At 45.9% G+C, this 20,272-nt stretch overlaps 2 protein-coding genes across 8 annotated transcripts; one reads left to right on the top strand and one right to left on the bottom strand.

The window, feature by feature from the left end:
* Window position 1: 1 nt before the first annotated feature.
* On the top strand, window positions 2–16,769 carry LOC116925853 (baculoviral IAP repeat-containing protein 6). 5 transcript variants are annotated; one of them, XM_045175218.1, is made up of 33 exons: window positions 2–452; window positions 520–689; window positions 760–912; window positions 989–1,717; window positions 1,791–2,113; window positions 2,192–2,322; window positions 2,395–3,575; window positions 3,641–3,985; window positions 4,110–4,255; window positions 4,324–4,469; window positions 4,541–5,298; window positions 5,372–5,833; window positions 5,895–6,116; window positions 6,185–6,594; window positions 6,667–7,133; window positions 7,203–8,049; window positions 8,120–9,162; window positions 9,239–9,858; window positions 9,946–10,474; window positions 10,552–11,356; window positions 11,440–11,714; window positions 11,799–12,134; window positions 12,211–12,459; window positions 12,525–13,433; window positions 13,500–13,706; window positions 13,795–14,229; window positions 14,303–14,513; window positions 14,583–14,685; window positions 14,750–14,915; window positions 14,985–15,208; window positions 15,274–15,702; window positions 15,771–15,908; window positions 15,995–16,769. In XM_045175218.1, exons 1-33 carry the CDS (start codon window positions 149–151, stop codon window positions 16,415–16,417), a joined length of 13,896 nt encoding a protein of 4,631 aa, XP_045031153.1. In that variant the 5' UTR covers window positions 2–148; the 3' UTR covers window positions 16,418–16,769. The 5 variants fall into 5 exon arrangements, with proteins under 5 accessions (XP_045031153.1, XP_045031152.1, XP_045031151.1 ...); XM_045175217.1 differs by having other exon boundaries at window positions 2,392–3,575; XM_045175216.1 differs by having other exon boundaries at window positions 2,189–2,322; window positions 2,392–3,575.
* A 59-nt stretch (window positions 16,770–16,828) lies between these two features.
* On the bottom strand, window positions 16,829–20,268 carry LOC116925849 (scoloptoxin SSD14). Of its 3 annotated transcripts, XM_045175222.1 has the most exons (13): window positions 19,875–20,138; window positions 19,328–19,467; window positions 19,207–19,261; window positions 19,042–19,135; window positions 18,744–18,964; window positions 18,483–18,675; window positions 18,220–18,417; window positions 18,033–18,145; window positions 17,896–17,966; window positions 17,648–17,838; window positions 17,334–17,577; window positions 17,160–17,273; window positions 16,829–17,098 (listed from the first exon to the last, which is right to left on the bottom strand). In XM_045175222.1, exons 2-13 carry the CDS (start codon window positions 19,352–19,354, stop codon window positions 16,931–16,933), a joined length of 1,689 nt encoding a protein of 562 aa, XP_045031157.1. In that variant the 5' UTR covers window positions 19,355–19,467; window positions 19,875–20,138; the 3' UTR covers window positions 16,829–16,930. The 3 variants fall into 3 exon arrangements, with proteins under 3 accessions (XP_045031157.1, XP_045031156.1, XP_032788503.2); XM_045175221.1 differs by lacking the exon at window positions 19,875–20,138 and adding an exon at window positions 20,189–20,268 and having other exon boundaries at window positions 17,896–18,145; XM_032932612.2 differs by having other exon boundaries at window positions 17,896–18,145.
* Window positions 20,269–20,272: the final 4 nt, after the last annotated feature.

The following is a 20,272-nucleotide window of genomic DNA, read 5'->3' as shown; positions in this document are numbered from 1 at the left end:
ACGTTCATAAATTTAGGGTACAGTCAGTCGATTAGCGTATCGAAAGAAGGGCCTTGGCTTATTGCAAGCTCTAATATTACATCCATCATCTCATCCTTCTTGTGGCTTACTACATGGGCTAGTGTGTATTGAAAGGCAAATTGAGAACATGGCCGATGACAGAAAAGTGTTCTCTATTGCCGAAGAAGGCTGTTTACGTGTGAGTTCACATATTCGGCGAATCGTATACCACAGATCCTTGAATGTATTGTTGGTCTTCTCCTCAAATGGACCAAGAGACCAAGAAATCAAAGTCGTCGTCTTAGACATAGCATCTGGGACTGTTTTACATGATACAAAAGTGAGCCTTGCTCCTTCAATTTTGCCAGGGTCAAATTCACAAGGGGAAGCTGTTTTTGAGGATGAATTGCTTGAAAATGAATTGGATGGAGGTAGTTTCCAGACATTCAAAGGTAACATATTTTTTTTTTTTTAGTATTCAAAACAAAATATTATTAACTGTGCATGTGTTGCTTCTAGATCCCCTTAAATGCCTTTCAGTTGCTGAGCGGGGAACAATGATAGTTGCCCACAATGGCTTTCTTGGAGTTCGTAAAGACTTTGGGCGAGCTCTGTTGCTGGAATCTATTCTTCGGCCTCCTGTACTCTGTGAAGACGATGTTGTCCACATAGAATTGCCACACAATGAGGTAATGGGTGTAATAACATTGAGTAGACTTCTACCATACTAACACTATTTTTTAAACCTTTGTTCTGCAGGCAATGTTGCTGAGAGAATGTCTTCAAACCATGGATCTGGGTCAAACAGACCCAGAACTAGGCAACATGCAGACTCAAGTCATTAACTTACTCACCAAACATATGAAACAATATCTGTTCAATGTTTCCAAAGGATCTAGAATGTCTTCCAATGTGAGTGTGTCTTCATGGTTTTTACCTCTGCTTTTATTTCATTTTTATTCATTTATTTTTGTGCTGATTTTCACAGTGGTGCATAGTTAATCTGGAACTGCCTTTGAAGACCTTGAAGGCAGTTTGCACTTACGCAGTGCTGGAATTGAAGAAAAACAACCGAAGCATCCCTGCCCTACCGATTGCTTCTTCAATTGTCGTCAGATTAGCTTCGCTCCAGCAGCAATCTAACCAACCACAGCTACCTCAACCCTCCTCTTCTTCCTCATCAACCGTTGTCAAGGAAGATATAGCCCCTTTCTACCACTCGGCTAGCAGTACCGGCAACAACAACAACAGCAGCAACTTTAGCGGGAGCGCATGGGAACCGAGTTTCTGCCCTGCTTTGCACCCCATGACCAGCGAAGCATCAAGACGCGAAACTTTTGCTAGCTGGCCTCACATGAACTACAAGTGGGCTTTGCCGACACAGATGGCGGAAGCTGGCTTCTACCATCAGCCAAATACGCCGGAGAGTGACCGAGCAGTTTGCTTTCTCTGCAATGTGTGTCTCATTTGTTGGGAACCATCTGACGAGCCGTGGTCAGAACATGAACGCCACGCAGCCACATGTCCATTAGTCAAAGGTGACTATACCTCCAATGTACCCGTCGCTGTCTCTATGGCGACACAGCCGGCCACGCAGCAAGATACAAATCCGTCAGAAACCATCGCCTGCATCTCGACTACAACTTGCCCCGATCTCTTTGCTACATCCACGGCTGGTGGGTTGGTAGTGCTTTGGAATATCAGCGGAACCCTGAAGGTAATTTGATTTAGCCCCTGATTACTTTTTCTCGGCAATAACAAATGACTTTATCGATTGGTTTCCCACTTAGCGTGAAATCTCGTTCAATGCTGCCCAGAGAAGCCAACTACCTTGCCCGGTTCGAGTTACTTCCCTTAGCGTCGTGTCGGGATCGTTTTCAAATGGCCATCAGCCCGTTCGTTGCTCATTAGTATTGGGCATGACGTTAGGGTATCAGCTGGAGCCTTTCCTAGTCGTTTACGACGTCACCTGGATCAGAGCTTACCAGGACGTCCAACCAGAGCCCGGGCCATCTACGCCAACGTCCAATTCATCTGGATCAACCATCAAGAAGGGTGGAACTACCAAAAAAGTCCTTTCAACTCCGCACGCCCTGAACGCCAACAATAGCGGGTAAGACAAATCTGCTCTTCCAAAGTCACTTACATTATTAGAGAATGATAGGAGCCTTTTTGAAACAATGGTAAGCAGCCTTGGATCAGCCGGCGCAAATGCGGATGCCAGTGCCAATCCTGGTTTGTTCTTTTCCTTTGGCGATGACGACGAAGAAATGTACATATCATCAACGATGGACGCTAATGAGAAACTTGGCAAAGCTACAGGTACTCAATAAGAGTAAAATAATAGACAAATCATCATTCTCTACTGGGTATGGTTATTGATTCATCAAGCAGGTCTGCTGAACAAGCTGATGCACAACATGGGCTCGCCTTTTACCAACTCTGTCATTCCCCAGCTTATGATGGGCGAAAAGAGTTCTTCCAGCCATTCTTATTCCGGTTCAGCAGCAACTGCAGCGCCACCCTTTGCCCTGTCGCCGAAAGCGTCGGACCAGCCGGAAGTCACATTAAACCAGCCGACATTGGTTAATCTGAAGGATTGCGGAGTGGAAGGCGGATTGGAAGTAGTCTCGCTGATACCGACGTGGGACGCTGGGTATCTGGTTGTCGTTCTAGCTCCTGCAGAGAAATCAGAGATGCCAAGGAATATAGAAGAAATTGCTACAGAGCAAAAGAAAGCCAGTTCTCATATTCTCCTCTTCCAGTTAAACATTGGCGAGCCTGGATTAGTTGAACGACCTGTCTGCCAGTTAAACATGGCTGCAATCGATGAACCGCGCTGTGTCGTGATGCTACCCTTTGGAGAGCGTAACGATGAACCGGAATGGTCCGCTGAGGAAGAAGCGGCAATGCGTGGACCAATGAGAGCCGTCGTAGTGACAAAAGATGGCCGTCTCAGATTGTTGTACATGGATCCGAAACGCACCAACTCTCAGCTGACATGGCTGGACTTGGAATCGGTTTCGCCGCACAAGTTCATGGACGCCACGTACTGCAGTAGTGTTGAAAGAGTGTGCGCTACCACCGATAAAGGGGATTTGGTCTTTTTCAAACTCATAACACACGGGGGCGCAACTGGTTCCAGTCGACTTCATTCCTCTGGTCGGTCTGGAATGCGGAAAGGCAAGGAACCATCTCCGACGAAGCTGTTAATCCATCAACCACTTACGTCCGAGACCCTTCAGTCGTTGTACGAGCTCACACAAGCCGAGAAACTACCGCAAGCCTGTCAGCTGACGATCACTGCCGCATCTTGCTGGATGGAAATGGCCGTGTCACAAGGTCAACGTAGACAGCCGCAACCTTGGCTTTTGCAGCCGGGCAGTTGCACGGCCCCGAACAACAGCGGGAGCGAAGACGGTCTTCAAATGGCCAGACTATTTAAATTGCAGCAAGATAAATTCAGCTGGGATGAACATTTCTTTGAAATGAGCCTGCCGCCTGGCGTGCCCGTTTCTCATGTTCACCTGCGTTTCATTTTGGCCCCGTCTTGCTCCGTCCCACCAGAAATTCAAGTATTGGATTTAGCTTTTATTCGAAATATCAGATCTCTTTTTAACACATAGTCTTCTTTGCACAGGTATCTTTGTTGGAGCAGCGTAGTCGTAGTTTGCAATGGGGCCGCACTTCGCTTACTGCCAACCCTGCGGAAGAGGTGGATAATCTAATCAATTTCAATATGGGCCAGCCGTTGCCTCGTTTCACGGCCGCGTCGTCCAGCTCAGAATCCGCCATCAATCCTATCCTGACGCAAGAGTACCTGGAAGCACACAACGCCGTATTGCTTTGCGGGCCGTTCAAGCTGAACCAATTTTTAGACGCCTCCGGCCAAGTGGCCATGCTCTCGCTAAGTAGTCATCAACTGATGCAGTCCACGGCCAGGAATTTTCTCGTCCACTTGAAGTACATCCCGTCCGTGGCCCACGTGAGTATTTGCGCACGTTAAACGTTTGTTTTTAAAAAAATAAAAATATTTTTACATTTTTGTTTTGAGTTGTCCGTAATTATAAATATTTCCCTGTTTTGTTTTGTTTTCTGATTTCCTTTAGCCGAATTCTTTGAGTCTGTTAAACATCCCACGGCCAATGACTAATCCCTGCGGCCGTCGCACTATTCAAACCAAAGGCTGTGATTGGATCCAAGAAGTATCCATTTCGGTGCAACGTTTCAAATCAACATCTATCCACAATGAAAGGTAAAAAAAAATGTTCCTGACATGATTGATTGAATGATTAAGCTCGAATTCGCCTTCTTGATTGGCAGGGCACATCGTTGTGCTCTATTAGCATCGTCTAATTTTACTGGCCAACTCCTGGAATTCGCTTTCCAGTCCAACTTACGTCGTGAGCACATTATGGCTCTCGGGATTCTCAATTGGAAAACAGCGGCTCATTATGGAGCTCCTTCAGGTAAAAATTATTTTTTTTTTTAATTTTCCCTCTCCCGCTTTTTAAAATTAATTGACCTTCATGTTGTAAAGGAGTCGCGTGTTTGACAACTGGCGATGTGTCTGGCCACGTTGTCGAAATATTTAACAACCTGAAGGGTTTGCTTGGCCGGTTTGTGATTCATGGCAATCGTACAACAGCCCAGCAAGTCGTCCAACTTCTTTTTTCATCCCATGAGCTGGGAATATGCCTGTCGGAAGAGGAAGTGACGGTCATCACCAAGCAAATGATGCACTGTCTACTCCAGCAGCTGGGATCGTTGCAAAACTGCGCCTCCCCAAGCGTTGTTCATTGGTATCTGGTTCTTTTGTCACGTGTCTATCTTCGCAGCCAAACTGAAGTCGCCGGACCAGTCTGGGCCGTCCTGACTCAGATCATCTCCGAATTGCATCGACGGAGGGAGCCGCTCCAGCAGTTACTTCAGAGCCGCTACGGCTTCTACGGCCGACCTTTCGAAACTGAACTTATGTTCAGCCTGACCGAAGATCAACACTTTCAGCAAGTATCGCCCACCAAGACTGTCCGGAACAATATCGCTGCCAATTTTGCAGCGCTTAATCAACTTGTCAATCCGCCCAGCCCTTGTGATAAAGAAAAAAGCTACAATAACCTGGACACACTCTCTCTCAAGCGCTCCTGTGATCTGCTAGAAGTCGAGCCGCTGCCATTTACGCTCGTCTCTGCTAGCGATGGTGTCCGTCTGGAGAAAGCCGACTCGGGCAGTTCCCAGTTCACCGCAGTTGCACTGAATGGCCTAGTGGAAGCATCGAAGCTAGTATCCCATAAAGATGTACGAACGAACTTGTATTATTTGTTTTGCTTTAATAATTCAAATTTTATTCATTATCGTGTGTTTTTTTTAGACTCACGCAACTAGTCAGCGTTGGCAACATTTGTTGGCCATCAATCCTCCCCTGGTCATAGTCATGGAACGGCTGCATTCTGGTGGCAGGAAATTCGTCGTCCTGGATTTCGGTGCGCCCATCTTATTAACTGACGTCTACATCCCGGCGTGTCCTGATTGGGTCTCCATCACTGTCGATATCTGGAATCGGACAGACAGGAGCAAGAATGACTCTGACTTGGTCCGTCTGGCCATCAGCACCGACATCAACCGTCGACCCGTCATCTTGCACGACCTTCAACCTTCAGTTATTTGTCGCTTTTTGAGGTTGACGATCACTGGGCGACAAGGATTGAGTGCCACGAGTTGCAAAACGTCCATAGGTTCTTTTTACGGTCACTCGCTCATTTTGCCCAACGATTTGATTGCTCCAGCCATGCATGCTGAGCATATCCCCATTTTAGGCCGGGAAGAAATTTTAGTAAGTTTCATGCCCTTTTATTTGTTACATCGTTTGTGCTCATTTGCTTTTGGGAAAATAGGAGAACATAGCAACGCTGGAAGTGCTGGCGGATCACAGCCAGTGCCATTACAATTTAGCCGGAGATCGGCTACGGAGCCTTTTGCGGCCTCTGTTGACCAATTGGCATAAAGATGCTTCAGGATCGTCAACCCACCACATCGACCACTATTTACAATCGCAAGTCAACCCCGGCCAAAATGGCAGCTTAGACGAGGACGCTAAAATAGTCGAAGCTTACGAGGTAATTTTTACGTTTTTTGACGATTGTCACGTTCGTTGATCTTGTTAAGAATCTCCTTTATGTTGCAGGAATGTCTGAAGTTGCAACGCCAGCAAAATTTGCTTTGGAGCGCGTTACGAAGACTGCGTCGATGTCTGAGAGAAATGGAGAAAAAAGAGCTGGGCGAATCACGGAGCGAGGATGAGTCGGTTTCCATCAGCCAGACGTCATCGCACAAACTCCACTACATCGCGCAGAGTTTGGTCAATGTCCTGCTGGCGTCGACTGCCCTCAAGAAGCAAATCAAAATCGAACGCAAAACGGCCGAACAGCTGTTTCAGCATCTGTACGTCACCTCGTGCCCGGCTTCCCAGCTCTCGACGGCCGCCTTGCTCTCGCAGTCGGATGACACGTACCGCTGGATGCCAAATTTTCTTGCTGACATGTTGCGAAAGACTTTGTCGTCAGATCCATCCACGTCTTTGATTCCCAAGGACAGGTATACATCCATTGTGCCTGATGTACCGACAAGATTTACAATTGATGTGTTTTTAATTTTAATGGCTTTCAGGGTATTTGTGACGCTTCTTTTCATGGGATTCAAGGCGATCCAGCTTTCATCCGGCAATCCCCTGCTTGATCCCGTTTTAGTGGTTTTGAATGAACAGCTATCTGTGCTGGAAAATCGGAATAATTGCAGTCCGTTCGCCCTTTCCCACTTGGACTTACCCTTTGTCAACTGGCTGCTACTGTTCTGTTGCTGCTGCCTTGATAGGACAGCATCGGCGACCACGAAAGAGACGAAAGCAAAGGATCAACGCTGGGATTTTATGCAAGGTGAGTCGCTCCTGTCGCGAGATGGAGCCACCGCTGGCGAGCCTAAGAATGCTGGCGGATCCGCCGCCTCGCGCATTTACAGGCGCAAGCTGCAAAAGAAACTGATGCAACAACCGCATTACGGCGTATCATGGCCTAGTGGCGGCGTTCTCAGCGGAAGCAATAAAGCCAAATTTATACTGGCCCACTCCAAGCAGAAAGGTAACGGTAATGATCTCTGTTTAAAAAAAGAAAGACAGTCTAACGTTGGATCTGTTTCGTTGTGCCCAGGAGGCGGATTTCCCATGGATTCTGGAGTTCAGATGAGGCGAGCAGCTATGATGGACGAGGATATGGATTCGAACGGAGCGGACGACAAAGAAGGAGGAAACGGCAACCGATCTATGCCTTCATCATGCGGGCAGGCCATCTGTTCGTCGAGCGGCGCTGCGCAAGTAGCCAAAAATCTCATTTCCTTCCTTTTGGTGATTGGCGCTTCCGGCGCGCACGAAGAAACCTTTTTATTGACATGCAAAGTCCTTGCCCGGCTTATTGGTGCCTCGCAAAATGGACTCCGCTTAGGCCACATTGCGGACGAGCAACAGCTAACCACGTTATTGCGTATGGCGGCATCCGCTAGTGGCCAACCCAGTCAGATGTGGCTTAATCACGCCATTTATTGCCTTCTGATTGATTACCTACGAGCCAGTTCTACGAACAAATCAAACTCGATAGCAAGTGGCGAATCCGCGGGAGCATCCAAAAGCTGCTCGGTCAACTCGGTGTTCACTCACGGAGCCTCCGGATCAAGATACGATGATATGCTTCGATCCGTATGCTCAGAACCAGAAGCTGGTAGCAGCGGAAGTAACGGAGCAGCAAGTAGCCCGAGTAGTCATGTGAACAGCAGCCTGTCTCATATGCTTCCACTTAAACCCAAAATGAAAATGGGCCAAGTCTCGAAGAAACTACCGCCCATGACTGTTCCCCCCGAGTTACTAGCCTACGAACAGGCCAAATTGGCGGCTGAATCGCTGAAGGTCGATCAGCATGTCGACGATTTACTGGAACTTTTTGAGAATCCCAATTCGGAGTCTGTCCCTCCCGTCTTGAAAAAAGCGTGGCCATCCATTTCGAGGTATACATTTTTTACTTCAATGTTGGAACTATTTTCTAATTCAATTTGAATGTGGTGGTTTTGTTTGTAGTGTAATGAAAAACCTGGCCGAATGCAAGAGCGGCTTATCGACAAGTGGTTATGGGTCTGCGGCAGGAATATTGAGCACGGAAGAAGCCTCAACGTCGGAGGTTTGGGATCTGCGAGACGAATCGCGTAGTGACGGACCATGGAAACATAAGAGCGATATCCTTAGCGACGCCTTTTTCGAAGCCATTTTGCAAGGACTGACGTCGTCTTTCCACGACAATAAGAGGCGCCCATTACCGGAGGAGATTCCGGGCGACCTCATCAGCCCCCCAACTCAACCAGATCAAAGACTTTTGTCTTCCGCTTTTAATAACCTTTTTAGTTCAGCAAGTTACCTGAAAACCAAAACGGACATTATTGCCTCTTTGAAGCTGTGGGTGCTCCTTAACAGCGAAAATTACGGTTCTTCGCTGGATTCGGACGCAGGGGGAGCCTCATCCGCCATTTCCAACAGTAGTGGAGACTCATCGGCTATTTTGCTGAACCCCGAAGCTATTCGCGTTGTATTGGAAGTCTTGGCGAAAATTCCCATCCTCGACGTGGGTGACTGGACGGCTGTTTTGCGGAGTCTCACTTGGTTATCGAGCCCTCGTTGGCTTTTAACCGAAACTGACCAACCTCAGCATTCAATGGAAAATGAATCGCCACAGTCTGAAGAGTTGGCTGATCAAATGTGCGCTGGAACAGTCATCCGCAGTCCGCATTTAACTTCTATCCTCTACAGTTTCATCAGCGGACAAGGATTGGTACCCTACTCTCTTGGTGACAAACAGCTGGTGGGCCCTTCGATTATTTCAACACTGGGCGACGTCCTGTCGTGCCTGAAGGTATGGTGCAATACTGCACTAGTAGGCAGTTTTCTCGGTTCTCAGTTGCGCAGTTCCCTTTTCGAACTGTTTCTGGAACTGGCCGTCCCACCCCGTGGACCTATATTTCGTGGAATCGGCCCGCTGGATGCCCAAATTTGCTTCGTTGAAGCTCTTCTCAAACTTGGTGTTCAAGGACTGGATAAATCTTTATCGATCAGAGTCATTCAAGCTGTCGGTAAGGATATCTCTTGAACGTTGTGTTTGGGGGGAACAAACGCCTTCATTTCATTTTCTTTCTTTTTTTGTCACAGTGAGCCTTAGTCAAATGTTTTTGAGCCGTTCGCGAGGTTTATCTTGCATCGACAGCAGCAGCCAACTTTCTGAAGATGATCGAATCTGTTTCAGTGGGTTGCACACCGCACCCGCAATCAGCGGTCCGCTAGGTAGTGGCCCCAACGGTAATAACAGGGCATCAGCCGTCGCTCCTTCAGTGCTGTTGACACTGAGCCTTCAACTGGCGATCCGACTGGTGTCTTTTGCTGAATATGGACCGTCTCTCAACTTGGCCGATAATGTGCTCTCGACGCGTTCGCTAATGCACGAGTTGCTGGACGCGGCAAACTATTGTCAGGCCTCCTCATTTGCCTCCAGTTTGGGCGCAACAGCCCTAGGCGACTTTGATGTAGCATTCAGTAATTTGCATACGGTGGCTGACTTCACTCTGGAACTGCTTCATCAGATAGCCATCAAAACTTCAGATGTCAAACTCTTGTTTTATCGGCTCATCGAATACATTAAGCCCGACGTAGCAACGCCACTTTTGCCCAGTCAAGGATGCAGCGATCTCTCGGAACCTTTGCTCATCTTCATGCTATACGTTCTGAAAACGAAAGAAAATGTGGACATCTTCCATCAAGTCGAAGGATTTAAGGTGAAAAAAATTAAGCCAGTTTTCCAGCCATAATTAATCATGTAATTTAATTCGATAATCATTGAATTTGAAATTATTGTGTTACAGGAAGTTTGTCTGGCCTTATCTCGAACACCTGTCCAGCTCTTTAACTCGCACAATCGCTTGGTTAGTAACGTTCTATCGTACGTGAGTCAGACGACGGCTACTAGTGGTCAAGGAGGCAATCGAACGCGGCTAAGCTCACGCCAGGCGCGCAGCGGAGGCGCATCGATATTTCCTGGTGCTACTTCATCATCATCGGCTAACGTTGGAATCCTTCAGAACAGCTATGTGGACGCTACATCATCGCTTGGACCTCTGGCAGTCTTCCGGCGAAGTTGCCTACGGTTAGATGACGAAGATGAATACGGCCTCCTTAATCTGGCACCGTTGTCAACGATTAGTTGTAGCCACCCAAGTGCCCAACCGGCAGACGTTCTGCTTCAACCCAATCCGCCCCACCGACGGGCACGCAGTCCGTTATGGTCGCATCATTTCTATCCAGCCGAACAATATATCGAATTGACCATCACGTTACCTTGCCCAGTTCTCGTCAAAGAGATTCAACTTCATCCGCATTTAACGTCCCTAGCCAGTAAGTTATGCCTCCTGCAGTTGTTGTTTTTAATGGTTATCGCGATTATTGATCTTTTATACATTAAATTTCAACAGCTTGTCCATCTGCCGTGGGCGTGGAAATGTCTCCGGAAGGAAGTGGCCAGTTTTATCCCGTCGGAGCGGTGTTGTCCGCCACAGGACTGACGACAATCGCCTTCAAGTTGGAATCGCCTCAAGTGGCCGCTTTGGTGTTATTGCGTCTCTACAAACCGCGCGATTCGTCCAACATCGGCCTGGCTCAAATTCGCATCCTCGGCAGCTTAGCGCTACCTTCTTCGGAGCAGTCATTGTGCCCTGGCTCGCTGGCCGGTCAACACCAACCTGGGCTAACATGGCTCTGCATTCTACACCATTGTTTGTCTGTGGCTGAAAAATCAGAGAACGCTGATCTGATGTATTCACTTCGCCAAACTGCCGGTAGCCTGGAACACCCCGGCATGGTGGAACGATGTTGCGGTCTTTTGAATGCTCATTTCACTTCGCCAAGAGCTGGCATTTTGGCCGACGTCGTCCAAATGGCCTCGGACATTTTACTTCACCTCGGTCGGCATTCGAGCGCTTTAGCGCATCAGTTCATTCGATTACAACTTAAAGAATCGTCTCGGTTGCTGCTCGGTTGCACGCCTCCTGTTGCCAACGTCCTATACGAGTTGTGCAGCGCGGAAAATGAAAGTATTGCTACATTCGCCACACCACCGGGGGGATCTGGACAAGCCTTGCTTTTCCAGTGGCTTCATCGAGCTGCTGATCAGGGTTCGTTGTCACAGGCCGTGTCCACTTCCATGGTCCATTGTGCCGCTGCCGTCCTATGGCACAGTCCGTGCGCTATGGAGAAAATCATCAATTACGACTTTGCGAAGTAAAGGAAAACATAAACGTTATCCTATTGTCTAGTGATTTGATAAGGTTTTTTGTTTGTTTTTTTGTTTTTTTTCTTTCTAGGTCCCTTTTCGATTGGACAAGAACGATTCACAGCTCAGAGCTGAAAATTGCAGTTGATTTTGCCATTTGTTCAGTATGTCGGCATTACCCGGATATTTTTACATCGTTGCTCTCTTCCGTCACTAGCGCGGGTTCATCTTCTCCATCTTCACTTAACTCTGTTCTCCAATCAAAGTCCTTGATGGAAACGTTGGGCAGAGCGGCACAATCTGAATCAGCGCTTAACAAACTGGTCCAATCCGGCCTGCTGAATTACGTTTCCCTGACTATCACTGGTAAATCAATTATTCTTTGTTTTTTTTTGTAGTGTATTTCATCTATTTGTTTATTTTTTTTTCCCCTACATTTTCTCCTTATAGAATACTGCCACTGTCTTTTGAAACGCCAAGAGGTGATACCGACCGATTTAATCGAACGGGTAGCAGTGGCATTTGAATTTTGGACACTGTTATGTGAAGACTGGGGTTCTGGGGCCAGTCGAGATGTCCTAGCAGCCTATCTCGCAGATAAATCGCTATTACAAATGCTTTTACAAGCGCTGTGTAGTAGCAGTTCGGGCGATTGCCAAGCCAATCGTTTGCAGACGAGTAGGATTGAAGACGCGGCCGTGGCCTTTTTCCGCCAATTTTGCTGGGCCCATCGTGACAATTCACGCCGTTTCGCCGAAATACTTCTTGGTGTTCTTCAACCTGTCGGTACGTGTCCTAGCTGTTACAATTCTCAAAGGTCTTTCACGTTGAATGTTAATCAATCCTGTCCGTCTTGTCGCAGGTTCCTCGTGTAAGTTGTTGACGGGATTCACGCGACGTCTTTTACTCCAGTTGTTGCTCGAATCAGAGAAAATCTACGTTTACGTGACATCAGCATCCGGACAGTGTGGTCTACCTGTCAGTGCCGGATCGTTGTCGTCCGCCACAATCGCCGAACCTCGCCATCCGGCTTTTAATCATGGCAAGAAGCACAAGTTGCTTTATGTCAGTGCAGAGTTGCCATGTGGAGATTTTACCAAACTTTTGACAGGTTTAAACTATTTGAACTAGATAATTGAAAAAACAATTTTAACTAACCCCATTTATTTTAATTAGACTGCGTGAATGTGCCAATGCCCGTCTTAAACTGTCAAGACATCAAAACGGCTCTGAATTTAACTAGCAAACGACCAACTGTTGATCGTCTGTCATCGTCTGATGCGGATAAAAAAGCAAAACAATCAGCCATGGATTCGGAAGAGCATCAAAGAGCGGCTTTATCACAAATACTTCAAAACCAGCATTATTTGGATCTTATCGACCATCCCACTGTGCCTCTACCTGATAACTGGACGCTTTCCCAGGCGCTCAGTTACCAGCGCCAGCAGAATCCGTCCTCCAGAGGAGCTCTCTGCGTACGCCTGAACACGGAACTGGACTCGTTTCAGTCGTCTCCGTCTGCAGCGACACCCATCGATCAACATATCCAACCGTTGACGACTCTACTGGAAGAATTCGCCGACCTTGGCGGTCTGGCCGTTTTGTCGCAACACTTGCCGATGCTTTTGTGCGCGTCGACATCTACCACATCATCTGTAGCCTTTGAGAGTGTTACCCTGTCTCTGAAAGGAGGAAATTCAAGCGGAGCTCAAATGTCGTCCCAACCGTCAATGGCCAATCCTGGTCCGTCTCATTTGTCCAGCCATGTCAACGGTGTTACATCTGAGACGATCGATTCCTGGGTCAAACTAGATGGAGGTTCGGACGATATGGATGAGGAAATGGATGAGATTCTTATGCCATCTGGCTATTTTCCACCTCCAACTCCGCAGTACATGAACGCCAAACGGAGCAAAAATGCTAGTCAGTCATTGCCCACCACTTGTGCCCTTCCGCTCCATAGTCTTGCAGCATTCAGCCTCTTTTTGAGTATGCCCCTCTATACAGAGGCTGTTCTACAAGATAGACGCAGAGCTCAAATGCTTCTTCGTTTGGCCCTCGGAGTTTCCGATGATGGCCAAGGCGGTAATTTATTTGATTTGTTTTTCTTCATAAGTTCGTCATATTTAACCAACTTCTTTTGTTGGGCAGGCAATATCCTAAACTCTTCGGATGCAGCACTTTTCCCTGTTTTGCCATTCGTCCTTTTGCAGCAGGTGCTAGACAAGCATCCGCTGGATAGCGAAAAGGGAGCTGTTATCCGACAACAAGCAGTCGATATGGGTGTCCTGCAATTGTTGTTGGCATGTTTGGCTGTTTTTACTCAACAAGTGACATCGGCAAATGTCGCGATTCCATGTAAGAAGAACGCATTCAAAAACAACATACATTGTCCTAGTATTACTAATTTGTTAATTTTGGGCTTCTGCTTTTGAATCTTATTCAGCTTTGAACGTACAATTTGTTGTGGGGACTCCCAATGGATGCAGCTCGAGTGCACCAGTCAAGAAAGAATCAGCCAACAATGCGCCTGATGCCAACCCTGTTGCAACTACTCAGACCGGCTCTGCCATGGGTGCCGTTACATCGCAATCCCAGCTACAGCAACAGCAATACTGGGCAAAAGGAACTGGCTTTGGCACGGGTTCAACAGCACAAACGTGGGATCTTGACGGTGCAATGCAACGCCAGAGACAACAGGAGGAACAAGCCACCTGCTTATTGCATACCTTAGCCGCCTACGTTCATCCCAGCTGCACGCCAGCAGCTCTTACTCCACCTGGATGCACCAGATCACAAATTCTTCCGGTGGAGCTGCTTAACATTGTCTTGGCATCACATTTAGTGGCGGCCATTTGCTCCTATCTCCGCAATGATTCTGGTGCTTTCCGCTTTCTTCTTCATTTTAGATTTTGGGCCGTTCATAACCTGTTTTTGAAATTATGTTTCTTTAGTGATGGATATGGCGCGGCACGTGCCGCTGTACAAAGCAGTTTTGTTGCTTCTTCGCTCTATCGCGGCTTGCCCGAAATTAGTGCCTCTCTTATTACCTTCGTCGTTAGGGAACAACAAGGGCAGTACGTCGACAAACGGAAGCAGTCAATCCATCCATGCACTTTTGCGAAAGTTGAAGAACTATGTTTCCAGCTACACCGCACGTTTGGCGTAAGTTTGTTCCCTTTTTATAATTGTAAGCTACTATAAATTCATCGTGGCATTTGTTCATCGTGATAGCTCGGTTCAAAATCGAACGACCAGCACTCAAGAAGATTCGGATTCTGAAGAAGGCATCGCCGATTTGTCCAAAGACATATGCGAAACCTGGACTATTGTGAAGGTGAATTTCTAAAGTGTTCGGCTTAAGACATTTGGGCTGCTTTAACAACATTGTTTTTACGCAGGGGGTAGTGTTAGATCATTCTGGAGGTGACGAAATAGATGGCCAAGACAGCAAATCGTCTGACCAGTCAAAATCATCTATTGGCCGATCTTTCCTTTCAACGGAGTTGATTCAGAGCCGGTCGCCAGAAAAACTATATTGCGATGTGATGCAGCCATCGCAATTTGGTAACATTTAGCAAATATTGGTTAACGTTAAGCCATTTTTTTTAAACTCACCTTTTAAACTGTTTTCAGACTCCTACGAACTGCTTGTAGAGAGCCCTGACACAGTCATGGGTAGCCGTTTCACCGTCGCTTATCACTTTGAAAACGCGGTCAAAGCTGCAGGAGAAAGGTGTCATCCGAATCGGATGAAACGCTTAGCACAAGAGGTTGCCACCCTTACTACATCTCTACCGCTTTCGCTCAGTTCATCTGTGTTTGTACGCTGCGACACGGATCGATTAGATATCATGAAGGTTAAACCCTGTTACCCTCATTGTTGTTGACAGATTCACCAGAAATTGTTATCTTCGTATCCTAGGTTTTGATTACCGGTCCAAGTGAAACACCTTATGGAAATGGATGCTTTGAATTCGACGTTTATTTCCCGCCTGACTATCCGCAGTCACCTATGCAAGTGCATTTAGCCACGACTGGGAGACACACAGTTCGTTTCAACCCTAACCTTTATAACGACGGTAAAGTTTGCCTGTCGGTGTTGAACACGTGGCACGGTCGACCGGAAGAGAAATGGAACCCACACACGTCGAGCCTCCTTCAAGTCCTCGTATCCATTCAATCTTTGATTCTCGTTTCGGAGCCATACTTCAACGAGCCTGGCTATGAAAGATCACGAGGCACGCCGTCAGGAAATCAAAACTCACGTGACTATGACGTCAATATCAGACAGGCGACTGTCAAGTGGGCGATGTTGGAACAGATTCGCAATCCAGCTGCTTGTTTTAAACAGGTGAGTGCATTGATACACGTGACTGTCGCAGAGGCTTGTTAATCTTAAATGGATGGTTGCATGAATAGGTGACCCATGCTCATTTTTGGCTCAAGCGTCAAGAAATTGAAAAGCAGTGCGAAGAATGGATTGCTGAGATGGAGAAGCAAGTGGAAAGCGATCCCAATGGTGCGAGAGCCGTTGCTGCGGGTCTGACTGCCCTTAAGGTCCGTTGCCGTAGTTTTATTAACCATTATACGTTTTCCACAATTCCTGAATTGCGATGTGTTTTGTATTCTTTGTATTTTTACAGCGACATTACGGTCAATTGAAGGAAGAACTAGCTCGACTAAGCCCGCCTCCATGTTTGGCAGCTATTCCACAACCGGAAGTGCCCATGGAAGAAGATGAGGAAGAGAAACCGTTGAAAACATCGCCACTGCCCAGTGAAGAATTCGCCATTGCTTACGAAGAGGAAGGCGAAGAAGAGGACGAAGATGATGAAGACGAGGATGAAGAAGTCGAAGAAGAAGAGGATGACGAAGACGACATATCCAGCCAGTTGCTAAATGCGGGTAAAGAAGAAGAGGCGGAAGGTGAAGTCGGAAATGACCTGGATGAGTTGAAAGAAATTATGTTCTCCAACGCTGACTCGGACGTGCCACTCTCGTGGAAAGAAGACCTGGAAGACAGTGAGACGGAAATGGACAATTTCGTCTCGCAGTTCACCATATAATTGCAATTTTTGTTTTGTTTCTCTCCTGGTTCTGAAAAGTTTGAACAAGCTTACGTCCAGAGCATGCTCTTGCACATCGTCATCTTACAGAATAACTGTTGTGTATGTTTATTTTGAAATTGAATTTTTTCGTTTTTCTGAGGTTACCGAAATTAAATTTTTTTTTTTTTTTTTACTATTTTAAGACCACCTTCTTCCCTCTTCGTTTGATGAACATTTTTGTCTTTTTTTTTTTTCACGCTCGCCTACTTCATTTGGAGCCCTGATTTCTATTACCATATGGAGAACTAATATGTATCTATCAAGTGTTTAATGGCTGTCACTTTGTGAAATAAAGCAATTATGCAAAATCGCATTTTTACATCTCGTGGCTGAGATCGAGCAACTAGTATTGAAGAAGAGACAAAGCACCACGTTTAATATAAATTATAATACCCGCTTGTTGATTCAATGTCTATATGGACAGCAAATGGAGGTTGACAACAGCATTCGAGTTAGCAATGGCAATTTATCTTAAAAATCAACAGGATCAATGCCGTCCACGTCTCCGCTTTTCCTCCAATCAGAATTGCCGTAAATGTATCCATCGGTTTCCACTGCGATGCCGCAAACAACAGCTCCGTCCCCGTGAAGTTTGCTCGTTGCTCTGTGACCTCTTGTCATCATGTCGTTGACAATCCTCTAACGAAGAAAATAATTTAGCTTATTTGCCTGAATGTGCGGAAATATTAATGGAACTCACGGATGGGAAACCCTTTTCGTATTCCAAGGACATGGGGAAAAGCTGGTGGTGCATCCTTTTACTGTCTATGGCTTCTTTGATTGTTTCCCCAAACCACAGGTTTCGTATTATCGACTACAAGAATTTCAAATGATTTAGTAGATTCTTCCTATTAAATGGGGATTATCTGATTACGTAGGCGGTTGCGGTAGTGATTTTTGTGCCCCCGGCAGCTCCAATAACCAAACGGACTCGCCCGGTTGTTGAATTGACGATCACTGTGGGCGTCATAGATGACATGGGCCTCTTTCCAGGTTTAATGAAATTTGCAGGACTTGGAGGCAATCCAAAGTAATTGATCACATTGGGCGAGGAAAAGTCATCCATTTGGTCGTTCATCAGGATCCCCGTTTGCTCAGAGATCCAACCAGCACCGAACCTACGTCAGGCAAGCAACAAATCAAAACAAGGTCTTCTAGATGTTCGTCTTCTATTTCACCATTACGTACTTAAGGTTCACAGTTGAGGTGAGCGAAACGGCCATTCCATTACCATCCAAAACGGAAATATGCGAAGTTCCATGGTCGTCGGGACTGTAGGTAACTGCACCATAGGATCCTGGATCGTTGAAAGTGAATAAATCACTAATTTTCGCCCACGTCTCCGCAGCCATAACTTCTGAGGACAAGTTGCCAGTCAACTAGGAAAACTAACAGGTTATTCCATGAAAAGCTTAACGGCTTTAGTTTTTTCACACCTCATGCACTTCGGGAACAAAATGAGGATCAGCCAATTTGGTTCGTTGTGCATAAGCGTGTTTGAAGGCTTCTGCAATCCGGTGGTAATTAATGAGGTGGTGCGAGACTTTGCTTGCATTATCGCCGACTAAATTACCATCTAAAATGTTCAACATGAAGGCTGTCAAAACTCCTGATCCAGGTGGAGGCATGGAGTACAATGTTATATTATTGTTCAATTCCACTTTGATAGGATCCATCCATTCGGGGCTAAATTTAAATAGTTAAATAGATCGTTATATTTGAATTTCGCTAACTGTATAAACTAACATAGTAACTCTAACCGGTATTGTATCAAATCCTCTTTCGTGATAATTCCACCTCTTTTTTGAATGTCTTCCACCAATCTACGGCCAAGTGTTCCCTTATAAAAAATATCGATTCCATAATGTGCAATGGCTCTCAGCGTGTGGGCAAGACGTGAATTCTTTACGATATCTCCATAACTTTTCAGTTTTCCCGATTTTTCGTTCACAAAGATTCTGTTGCAACGTACAAACAACGATTTAAATAGTACGATGTAATCATATTAACTGTTTAAAATTACCGCATGGAAGGCTCCGCCTCGACTAATTTCTGAAATTCTTTCAATGAATTTTCCAGGTGTTTGTTAACTGGAATTCCTTCCTCGATTAGCTCAGCAGTCGGTAGAATGAGACGAGACCACGGTAGTTTTGCATATTGTTGATATGCCGCCCAATATCCAGCAAGTTCACCAGGCACTGCCGCAGCCAAACCACCTGCACAAACATACTTAATTGATTAACTTTATTGATCGCGCGTTAGTGGAAATAACTGAAATGCAGACCTCGTTGTGAAATGGAAGAATTCCCTTTGAACATATCTTCGTGAGCATTGATGGGTGCTACTTCTCGGGCATTAAGACATCGAGTTTGTCGCTCCACTGGATCGTAGATAGTCATAAAGAATCCGCCTCCGATTCCGGCGCTTTGCGGATTTACTGCTCCTATGCAAAACACTGTAGCAATCGCCGCATCTACTGCATTTCCTCCGTCCGCCAAAACGTCACTGCACACGAATCAAATCAAATGAAGCATAAATTTACTACCAATGCATTGTTGCGTGAAATGTAAAATGAAAAATACCGTCCAATTTTTGAGCAGGGGATGCCATCCGAGCTGACAGCCGCCGTTTTGTATTTGCCGAGACGGGACGGTGATGGAGGGGAAAAATGCTTTCCTGCAGAGTGCAATTTTACAAAGCATTTAACACCTAGTTCAAATGTTAGACATATAAAGATTGTAACGCACCCGAATTACCCGAAGCATGAATGATAAATTCAAACAGCACAAGAAGAGGAACGTGCTGTTTAAGTAGTGAAAATTTGTTTTTTTATGAGTCATTCAGTATACAGCAACATAAACTTTTTACCTTTCGCGAGAAACCTTTCATTTTCATTCGTGTCCCACACTTATTCCCGTGAAACTCTCAAGGTGTACGAAATCCAGAAATGTGTATGGGTCGTTCTTGGGCTGAACACTTCTTTTCTTTTCTTGACGTTTTAATATATCCTGTAGGAAGTAACAAACGGAAAAGCAATGAAGAACTATAAATCACTGTCGGCTTTGGCACTGTCCTATCAACCCGAAAACGAATTGATTGGATATAGCAGTACAGTCTGAAAGGACGTTTTCGTCTAAGACTGCATTGAATCATGTGTGCAACCGGTGGCCACCATTTAATGAACAGATGTTACACGCAAATAAGGAAAAGCTACCACTTTCTTGGTGGCATCTGGATGAAATGACGTGAGAATATCTTCCAAGATTAGCAGGGAATAGAGACGGTTAACAACGAAGTTGAAAAATTTTGAAATATGCATAGTTCATCGAATCGAATATTACAAGGCTCTCTATTCTGTGTAACTGTGTCCCTTATGTAATGCAATAGAATCGATAGAATCTGAAATAGACTCGACCTCTTGAGAAGGTACGCCATTGCGTAGTTAGGTTCCATATTGGAAAAACAGAAGATAAGTCCCTCCTGAGATTTCCAAGCTGAAAGGTTTCAGTTACGACATTGCATCATGCCATTTCGGCAGAATAATAAACTATTCAAAGGATTAGTTTTCGGTTTTTGTTTTGTCATTATTTCAGCCACTCAAACGTTTCAAATGAACCTTAATTGACAGAGAAATGGTTTTTACATACGACCTCCTAGCGCCAAAAAAAAAACATTGAAACTACACCAAGTGGTGAATGAAAGAACTAAATTTTTTCTATTGTATCGTACCCTTTCCTTCTGGAATCTTTGGGTGCGAGGGTAGGGTAACCTTTAGGTTGCCAAATCCTTTGGCCAAGAGACGCTGAGACGGTC

The sequence above is a fragment of the Daphnia magna genome, linkage group LG6, assembly GCF_020631705.1.
Source record: "Daphnia magna isolate NIES linkage group LG6, ASM2063170v1.1, whole genome shotgun sequence".
NCBI lineage: Eukaryota > Metazoa > Arthropoda > Branchiopoda > Diplostraca > Daphniidae > Daphnia > Daphnia magna.
The sequence above is the reverse complement of the archived record's forward strand: the minus strand, read 5'-3'. Positions and strand labels throughout refer to the sequence as shown.

Coding starts and splice junctions, on each gene's coding strand:
- LOC116925853 (XM_045175214.1), top strand. CDS start 149: ATGGCCGATGACAGAAAAGTGTTCTCTATTGCCGAAGAAGGCTGTTTA. Junction 13,707..13,794: donor GGCAAATGTCGCGATTCCAT/GTAAGAAGAACG, acceptor AATCTTATTCAG/CTTTGAACGTACAATTTGTT. Junction 15,703..15,770: donor CAGCTGCTTGTTTTAAACAG/GTGAGTGCATTG, acceptor TTGCATGAATAG/GTGACCCATGCTCATTTTTG.
- LOC116925849 (XM_045175221.1), bottom strand. CDS start 19,354: ATGAAAATGAAAGGTTTCTCGCGAAAG. Junction 19,136..19,206: donor TCATGCTTCGGGTAATTCGG/GTGCGTTACAAT, acceptor TGCACTCTGCAG/GAAAGCATTTTTCCCCTCCA. Junction 17,099..17,159: donor ACGAAAAGGGTTTCCCATCC/GTGAGTTCCATT, acceptor TTTCTTCGTTAG/AGGATTGTCAACGACATGAT.